This window comes from Nicotiana attenuata, unplaced genomic scaffold, assembly GCF_001879085.1.
Source record: "Nicotiana attenuata strain UT unplaced genomic scaffold, NIATTr2, whole genome shotgun sequence".
Taxonomy (NCBI): domain Eukaryota; kingdom Viridiplantae; phylum Streptophyta; class Magnoliopsida; order Solanales; family Solanaceae; genus Nicotiana; species Nicotiana attenuata.
In genome coordinates, this window is record NW_017672158.1 from 1 (window position 1) to 9,169 (window position 9,169).

The following is a 9,169-nucleotide window of genomic DNA, read 5'->3' on the forward strand; positions in this document are numbered from 1 at the left end:
AATAATTTAAGGACTCAATTAAAAATAGATTATTTTTAACATGAAATAGATTCTTATACTTAGCAAAAGAAAACAACCAATCAACCTAGAATGTAAAGTCAAAGAATTATACTAAAAGTGCAAATAATTAACATATACCATAAAATTTTAGAAATTTTGTACAAAAATATACATACATACATACATATACATATACATATACATATATATATATATATATATATATATATATATATATATATATATAAGTGTAATAATAAATTTGATATAGCTACTTCTATAGTCGGTTTGGTTCGTATTTTTCGGGTTATTTTTTATTAAAAACCAAACCAAATCAAATTTGATCGATTTTTAAAATTCAAAAGCAAAATCAAACCAAACCAAAAAGTATATATTTTTTGGTTGGTTTGGTTTGATTTTCCGTTTGGTTTGGTTGGATTTTTGGGGTTTTTATAAACACCCCTATGAATAACAAGGTTGTCCCCAAGTTTTATTCACAGAGCTTCGCACACAGTAATGATGAAGCTATTGCCATGGCGCCGTTTAACCATCCATTCCAAAATCGCCAATATTCCTTCTCCTTTATCTTTCAACAAAACTTACCGTTTCCTATTCCACTCTCAGCCAGGTGAAGAAGATATCTTCGACCCTCCATTTTCTCCCACCTTAAACCCCCATAAACCCAAGAAAAAGAAAAACGGACAAAAACAAGAGAACGCTTCATGTATTGAAGATTGTGAAAAAGCTCAGGACTTTACTGTTAATTATGACTTGCCCTTTGATTTTCGCTACTCTTACTCTGAGACCAACCCGGCGGTTGAGCCTATTGCTTTCCGCGAACCGCCCCGGTTCTCTCCGTTTGGCCCGGGACGGCTTGATAGAAAATGGACCGGGACTTCAGCTCCGCGTCTACAGCCGGTGGATTTGGAGAAAGTGGCTGAGGACCGGCGTCGGGTTCTCGGAGAACCGCTCTCTGAGGAAGAAACTGCGGAGCTGGTCGAGAAGTATCGTCACAATGATTGTTCTCGCCAAATTAATTTGGGTAATTTCAATAAGGTCCCTTAACTTGTTTTAAGTTACAATTTATCTACTCCGTATTACTGTTGGAAATGGACACTGATAAGGTGGAACGTATATAGAAGGTTTAGATATCTGCAAAATTAACTTGTTTTATGCTACAATTTATCTACTATTAGTGTTGGAATTGGATACTAATAAAGTGGAATCAGGAATGTATATAGAAGGTTTATAACGCTGCAAAACTTGTTTGGATTGAGGCTGGCTGTGCAGAAAATGGAGTAAATTTTTGGATATAAGCTAAAAGATAGAAATTACTGAAGCAAAATAAACTTTTTTTTTTTCCTGTTGCTTAGTTAATATAGTGAATAATGCCAGTCATCTGTGATAAAATTATGTGATTGTCTTAGATAAGTAAAAAAAAAAAAAAAAGTCATTTGGATTCGTACTCTGACTAGATTGTTTCTATGCCAAAATAAGTTATAATATATTCTTGTATTATGAACTCTGTCTTAGCCAGGATAAACTGGAAAGTAAGTTGGCGACGTATAAAGATGGTCAAATTATTATGATGAATCATCTGAACATTGAAGAATAAAGTGGAATGAGTCCAAAGAATGCATGTAGCCAACCCCATATAGTTTAGGAATCAGGATTGGTGCTACTTGAGTTACGAAGATATTCTTGCATACATGGCTTCATCTCCACAGTCGCAGATAATTGATTTGTAGCTAAACCACAGAAATTACTGAAGCAAAATAAGATAGTCCTTTCTGTTGCTTAGTTAATATAGTGAATAGTGCCAGCCTTCTGTGATAAAATTATGTGATTGTCTTTGTCAAGTAAATAGAGTCATTTGTGTTTGCATTCTGAATACATTTTCCTTTCTGTGTACTTCCCAAGAAGTTATGGGTTTTTCTTGTATATATGAACACCTTAGCCAAGATAAACGGGAAAGTAAGTTGACGGCCGACATAAAAATAATCAGATTATTATGATAAATAAAGTGGAAGGAATCCAAAGGACTTATATTGGGCTAGTTTAGGTTTGAGGTTAGTTGAGCTAAGTAGATATTCTTCCACACATGGTTCTGTTTTACGGATGATTGATGTTTGTATCTGTAGAATCGTAGATATAAATTTGCATCTCATTTACATCTTGTTATAGTGACCACTGCATTCAATTCAATTTGATCCATATTTTTCTATGGTTATCATAGCATTATTGTTTGTTAGGACGTGGTGGAGTTACGCACAATATGCTGGAAGACATCCATAGCCATTGGAAGAGGGCTGAAGCTATAAGGATTAAGTGCTTAGGGGTGCCAACTCTTGACATGGATAACGTATGCTCCCATCTCAAGGTTTGTGATCTAAATGCCAGTGTCGGCACATATTTTTGAACATTGATTCCCTTAACCTTTTACAAATGAACACTTCTGCTGCTGATGCAAAGCACAGTGTCATTGTAGGACAAATCAGGTGGAGAAGTTGTCTATCGCCATATCAATATCTTACTCTTATATCGTGGTCGAAATTATGATCCCAAAAGTAGACCTACTGTTCCTGTGATGCTGTGGAAGCCTTTGGCTCCAATATATCCAAAGCTTGTGAAGAATGTTGCTGATGGCCTGACATTTGAAGAAACGAAGGCAATGAGGAACAAAGGGCTCAATGCTCCTCCTTTAACGAAACTCAGTGAGTAACTTGTGTTTTGTGAGTCCAAGTTGAACTCCTAATATCTCGCATTTGTTTGAAACAAGTTAACAGATTTCCTTCTGTAATTGCTGATTGTTACCTGTTACTCCTCTAGGCAGAAATGGAGTGTATGTGAATGTGGTGGACAAAGTTAGAGCGGCGTTTGAAACAGAAGAAGTCGTTAGATTAGATTGTACCCATGTGGGTACAAGCGACTGCAAAAGAATCGGTGTTAAATTACGGGTATGACTCATATGTGCTGCATCAGCTTTCAACTCTTTATAAGCATAAATCAAAATATCCTTGCAATGTTTAAACAAAAATTGGTTACTCCTTTTCGGTCTTAAAAAATGAAGCTTTATCTCAGGAATTGTCAGTTTACCTCGACATCTGTCCATCTGTGACAATAAGGCAAATAACTACTGAACTAGGCAGATTCTCCCCCATTCTCTGAAAACTTATTCGTTCATACTTTATGTGTCCCCATTCCCACCCCCACATCACCCCCCTTTTTTTCTGTGGATGATTGTGAAAGTTCCATTTCGCGCTTAATTAATTTCAGGATCTGGTACCATGTGTTCCTATCTTGTTCAAAGATGAGCAGATTATTCTCTGGAGAGGCAAAAAAGATGAAGTACAGAACTCCGGCTCTTGAATGGAACTTAAGCTCACAGATGTATTTTGAAATTTCGAGCTTCTATCTCAGAGCAACGCATTCACAATCTTCATTTGGAAAATGAATCTGGGGAGGCTTCTCGACTGTTGCTTGAACTTGTTAATAGAGCTGGCCATTATGTTTGATGACATTATCCTGGGTTCTCTTATTGATAGGTTTTTGGACTTGTGCTAAATTAGGCAGCTCAGATCACACATTACTCTAGTTGTAATTGATAGATTAATTGATAGATGCCATTGCCAAGGAAATGCAAGTAGGGACTAGTGGCTGTAATTAATTCAATACCAGTCCTCTTTCAACAGACGAAAATTAGTGAAATCTTGTAATTGATAGATTAATACTCTAGTTACATGTAATGTTCATGCTAAAGCTTCTGAAATAGATGTTTTCTGCAGAGTAATTTAGTGAAAGAAACAATGTTGATTGAAACTATTCTTTCTTTTCTATGGCATGGAAGTAGACGTACATTTCTCATCGTCAAGTTTGACACTCACCTAAGCACGTGAAAAGCCTTGTTGCTGATAATAGTAGGGTGCTATACCAAGATACTAGGCCTTACAGCCTCTACGTATTAGTACCTCTTAATTGATTATACAATGATCTTCATTTTTCTTTTTGGGCTGTAGTCTCTGTACTATTACAGCTGCTTCTTTATCATCAAATGATGTTTAAATATAACAAATGCGAAAAAACTGGTCTGCATATTGGGTATCTTTGTCAGCTTCATGTGTCTTAATGTATAAAATATTTGCTGATGATAGAACTAATATTGGTAGTCAACTACCGGGGTAATTGAAGGCGAGTACGCAAGTAATAATCCCGTAAAGGAAAGAGAATTTCCGAGTCACATTTCAGTTAGAAACTAAAATTAAGGAGCCAATGGTCCTTCCATACCTTAATCAATACATTCTTCTGCACACAAAAAATCACGCTTACAGAATATGTTTTAATCAACGTCTAATCTATTTTTATGATCATAAAAGATTCTACAATCCAACCAAACTGGCCCTAATCGATATGACTTTATCCTACATATTTCCTTTCCATACACATATATTGGATGCAGCAAGCAACTTGGATGAATAATCTGCTTTCAAGTACGCTCATTTATTTTTCTCTCCATTAATGTGTGCGTGGGGTGGTGGAAGAGGGAGGCCAGGAATGCTACATTTCTATAAACATCTAAGCCACAAAAATTGCAACTTAAACCAGCAACAGAAATTATAACAACATCAAAGCCTCTGGCTTCTCAACATTTTTAGTGCTAATCTACTTCAAAACAAGCCATATAGATTAAACTGTTACAATGGAGGTCTTACTAGGTGCAGTCCAAGATAATAAAGGACCAGGATATAACGGCGTAAAAATAGGTATAACTATCACCTGACTATACATATACATGCCTGTTTAAGAGTTCAGTTTCAAAGAGAGAGCTAAGGATCCACAAGGACTTTTCTTAGTTCATGACTGCCTGCAACGCTGCTGCATCCTGAACCAATCAACGAGGTAATCTGAACCTGATCAGACCTTACTGGTTCATCATCATCATTCCTATGCCAACTCCAAGAGGCATGAGTTGAATTAATTATCGCAAGTTCACCATGGCCAAAGCTTGCTTCACGGAAGACGGACCATTCTGGCTGGGGTAGCTTGTACCTGTCAATAATTTGTCATGACATGTAAGTTCAGCATCATAATAACTCCCCCTCTAATTTTAACTAAAGTGGCACTTAGAAACTTCTAAATCCAAATTTTGCAACGGTAAAGTTGTTCAACTATGATGAACCACCTCCTAAGCTAAATGTGTGAAAGAAATGCGAAGAAGAATACAGAGACCATTTATGATCTAAACGAGTTCTTACTTCCATTGTCATTTTAAGGATCCTGTGCTCAGCTAGCAGGAAAAATTACTCAAGGAAGACTTACTTGCGCGCTAAACCTTCTTTATTTCCTCCATCGCCAATTGTTATGTGAACAGCACCACAAGGATCAGATCTACCATTATAAACCCGTTTCTGTTGTAAAAGAAAAGAATAGTTGTGTTATACATCCAATATCAAGAATAAGAAGCTAATAAGCAAGCCAGGCATACCGTGCGCTCATAAGCATGAACATGTCCAGCAAACACTATATCTGCACCGCCTGCATACAGCAAAGGCTCCATAGTTGTCATCATGTCATCAGCTTCACCTTGATGGGCTTCGTTACTATTATACCATGGCACATGGAATAACACAACCAGCCAAGGAGTCTTTTTACGGTTTACTTTTAGAAGATCAGCCTACAGTTGAATTTTCAATAAATGCATTTATATTAGCAAAACGACATGACGCTATGCTTTTCAATTAAGCATGTCAAGGGATTCTTAGTTTTTTTTCCTCTGAATACATGCCATACAACCTTATTTCCCCCTCTGCTGAAACAATTAGATAGCTGAATAACCAGAAGATAGAGGCTAGATCATATGGATATTGTGTGAAATTCGAAGGAAGCCTCTAGTGCTAACATGAAACACAAAATGAACTAGGTGTTCATTTATTAGCATAACAATAGATTCTCATTAGCCAGGTTTCGATCCCTTTTCCGAAAAAGAGAAAAATAATTTATTTTTCCTGTTTTGCCCTTAGCATTAATTACTCATTCCATATCATTTTCCAAATTCATTAAGACTATACACTAATTAACATGGGCATAATGGTAAATTATGCACTTTATCTATTATTTCTTAAGGGGTGTGCAAAGTTAATAGTGGACAAGTAAAAGTGAACAAGGGAGTAGTTGATAACCCTTTTCCGAAAAAGAACAAAAAGATGGGATGGGAAGCTCAACTGATGTGCACAATATCAGAGCCAGATTTCGATGCCTTTCCCGAAAAAGAGAAAAATAATTTATTTTTCCTGTTTTGCCCTTAGCATTAATTACTCATTCCAAATCAATTTTCATATCCATTAAGACTATACACCAGTTAATATGGGTATCATGGTAAATTATGCACTTTATTTATTATTTCTTTAGGAGTGTACAAAGTCAATAGTGGACAAATAAAAGTGAATGGAGGGAGTAGAAGATTTCCATTTCAGGAATAAATGAGAGCTCAGCTAACCTTCAGCCATCTATATTGATCAGAGTACTCATCATAGTCGGTATATGAACCAAGCATGATTGTATGAACCCCTGCAACATCAAATGAATAGTAGAGATTTGAAGTAGATCCACTCTCCTCAAATGGCATCTTCCACCTGGAGTTGTAAGACATAAATTCATCCACAATGAATGGTATGGTTTCTTTTTCATGATTCCCTTGAGTCACCATCCATGGCCTAGCACTAGCCAGCGGCTGAACCAGTTGACCAAATGTGTCCCACCTATGTTGAATATAATCAGCATAAGAAAGGTCACCAGGTAGCAAATGAACATCATATTTACATTGGTCTATATGGTCTAAAGTTGACTTCGTCCATCCAGTCTGGCCCAAATCTCCTGCCACAGCAAAAGTAACTGGGAACTTAGATGGTGGAGTTTTGAGCTGGAACTCCGGACCTTCTCCGCCACATCTGTAGAAGTACACTGTGTTGTCTTGCAATGGTCCAATCACAGTATGGTGTATCGTTCCAGAACTATATAACAGGTAACTGTACTTGGTACTTTCTCCTTGAGCTTTAAAACTGTATTTTCCAGTGGATGTTCCATATTCAATAACTGAAGGAGAAGATTTATCAGTTGTGACCCATGACACCCTTATGTGTTTGTCCCCAGCTAATGAGATGTGAACCTGCCAAGAGAATATCAATTCACATGATTAAATATACAGGCTCCATTTATTCACCATAACAGCGTACACGTAACTTGAGGAGATAACAGCCAGCTCCATTCCTGCTTCTCAAAAGTATTTCCATCAAAATATGAGTAAGTCTTCCTTACTATCTTCCTCCCATTTCTTTTCTTTTGAATTTTGTTCCTCTTCCAGATATGAAAAATGCAGCTTTCGCAGAATTGTGTTTCTTTTTCTTATCTAAAATCCAAGTTCCAAACTGCGACCTTAGGAGTTAGGACAATGTTCTACACTTAAGTCTATTATGGGCGTTAGTCATTTTCCATAAAGCTCATACTCTTCTAACTTGCTTTTTATGGATATGTAAACATTATTTCCTACATAACATTATCAACAAAAAACCACCTTTCAGCCCACCTTTAAACACCCCCACACCACCACCACCAAGCATGAAGCACCCTTTCGCCATTATTACACTCCACTAACTAATGTCCATGGAAAGATTTTAGGTCCTCCTAAACAGGGCATAAAACCAACTTGACAAACAAATAGAAAATGAAAGACCAGGTAATAAAAAGAACTTTGGCGTCTACAAGCTTTATTATTGCTAACTTAGTTACATTGCAATTGGAATTGTGGAAGACATAGAAAGCAACACCTAGAAAATCATAACTACTTTTTTATTAAGTATGAAATACAGACACCGATCAAAATTGGTAACTCCAAGAGCTCAAAGACAGTTGAGTTTTTAAGCTAACACATTGGGACACAAAACAAGGAGTTTCAATAGTGAGGAATAACAAAGTTTTAGCAAAAAAAAATCACATCCGCCAAAAACCCCTAACAGATCAAAAAAATAATAATTAAGCTCCTATAACAAAGACTAAGTTGTACTCCTAGACTATGCTAAGCTACATTATCTAGCTGTAATCCGGATTCAAATCCCAAAAAACTTGAGTAGAATCAGTTGAAATTGACACCAATTGATATAAACGAGAAAGGCATGGGCGGATATATATGTTGCAGCTGAAATTTTTGTTTAAAAATATAAAAATATATATCTTTGGTCAAAAGAAATACTCTCCCATCCCATTTCATATGATATCGTTTGAAGATAAGAGAGTTTAAAAAAGAAATATTTTTAAACTTGTGATCTAAGACAAGTCATAAATATTAAAGTGACTATAAATAATCTCCTTAAGGTAAAATAGAAAGTTTAGAACTAAATTACTTCTAAATAGAGAAAGGTACCTTTTCTTCTAGACACACACTAAGAAGGAAAGTACATCTCAGAAATTGAAGGAGAGAGAGTAATGATTATACTGAGTTAAAATAGTGAATCCACATGAAAGCAAGTTACATATAGTGAAATTGTGAAATGATTACCTGCTGAGGTTGAGAGGAAGGCTTTGGATCCCATGGCAAACGAAAGGCTTTACGAGGTGGAGGTCTGACGTATTCTACTTCTCCAGCTCTGACTGTTGCGCCGATGAACAAAACGGCCGTCAAAGAGAGTAATTGTAGTATTATTATCTTCACGTTGAGTTCCATGATCTGTGCTGATGGATTTTGGATAAAGCTTTTTCAAATTTGGCAAATGAGCGTCCTGATACTCTCACTCCCTTAATCATTGCTCTTTTTTCCTCCTTTTGGCTTTTGCTTTCCCATTCAACGCGCTTTTTGTTTGCTTCACACCTACATTAACCGACCCCAATATCTCCCCGTTTTTTCCTTTTTCTTTTTTCGATTTATTAAAAAGGTAGTAAAATATAAGTAATAGAATATCAGTCGGTGGATTTATAGATAGTCAAATCAACTGCATGAAGAAATGAACTTGGTTCTGTTGGGTACATTTTTCTGTTTGAGGATTTATTTTTTGGATTTGTACATCTCGGAACATTATGCCCCGTTTGGCCATGAGTTTTATCAAAATAAATTTGGGATTTATTTTTAAAATCATGTCTGGCCATAAATTTTGCTCATATTTTGGCCAAATCTCAAATCCCT

General features: G+C 36.3%; 2 protein-coding genes across 3 annotated transcripts; one reads left to right on the forward strand and one right to left on the reverse strand.

Moving 5' to 3' along the window:
• The first annotated feature begins 468 nt into the window (after positions 1-468).
• LOC109212105 (CRS2-associated factor 2, mitochondrial) lies at positions 469-3,819 on the forward strand. Of its 2 annotated transcripts, none has more exons than XM_019375714.1 (5): positions 469-1,042; positions 2,253-2,380; positions 2,489-2,714; positions 2,830-2,957; positions 3,277-3,819. In XM_019375714.1, exons 1-5 carry the CDS (start codon positions 517-519, stop codon positions 3,367-3,369), a joined length of 1,101 nt encoding a protein of 366 aa, XP_019231259.1. In that variant the 5' UTR covers positions 469-516; the 3' UTR covers positions 3,370-3,819. The 2 variants fall into 2 exon arrangements, with proteins under 2 accessions (XP_019231259.1, XP_019231260.1); XM_019375715.1 differs by having other exon boundaries at positions 672-1,042; positions 2,237-2,380.
• A 752-nt stretch (positions 3,820-4,571) lies between these two features.
• LOC109212106 (purple acid phosphatase 18-like) lies at positions 4,572-8,918 on the reverse strand. Its single transcript, XM_019375717.1, has 5 exons — positions 8,549-8,918; positions 6,494-7,162; positions 5,483-5,671; positions 5,317-5,405; positions 4,572-5,046 (listed from the first exon to the last, which is right to left on the reverse strand). The coding sequence occupies exons 1-5, from the start codon at positions 8,711-8,713 to the stop codon at positions 4,824-4,826; spliced, it is 1,335 nt and encodes a 444-aa protein (XP_019231262.1). The 5' UTR covers positions 8,714-8,918; the 3' UTR covers positions 4,572-4,823.
• Positions 8,919-9,169: the final 251 nt, after the last annotated feature.

What these genes read in the sequence shown, in the direction of transcription:
- LOC109212106 (XM_019375717.1), bottom strand. Translation starts at nt 8,713, where the DNA reads ATGGAACTCAACGTGAAGATAATAATACTACAATTACTCTCTTTGACG. An exon ending in TTCATGCTTATGAGCGCACG is followed by an intron (nt 5,406 to 5,482) that starts GTATGCCTGGCT and finishes CTTTTACAACAG; the next exon opens with AAACGGGTTTATAATGGTAG. An exon ending in AAAGAAGGTTTAGCGCGCAA is followed by an intron (nt 5,047 to 5,316) that starts GTAAGTCTTCCT and finishes AATTATTGACAG; the next exon opens with GTACAAGCTACCCCAGCCAG.
- LOC109212105 (XM_019375714.1), top strand. Translation starts at nt 517, where the DNA reads ATGATGAAGCTATTGCCATGGCGCCGTTTAACCATCCATTCCAAAATC. An exon ending in TTCTCGCCAAATTAATTTGG is followed by an intron (nt 1,043 to 2,252) that starts GTAATTTCAATA and finishes ATTGTTTGTTAG; the next exon opens with GACGTGGTGGAGTTACGCAC. An exon ending in ACGTATGCTCCCATCTCAAG is followed by an intron (nt 2,381 to 2,488) that starts GTTTGTGATCTA and finishes GTGTCATTGTAG; the next exon opens with GACAAATCAGGTGGAGAAGT.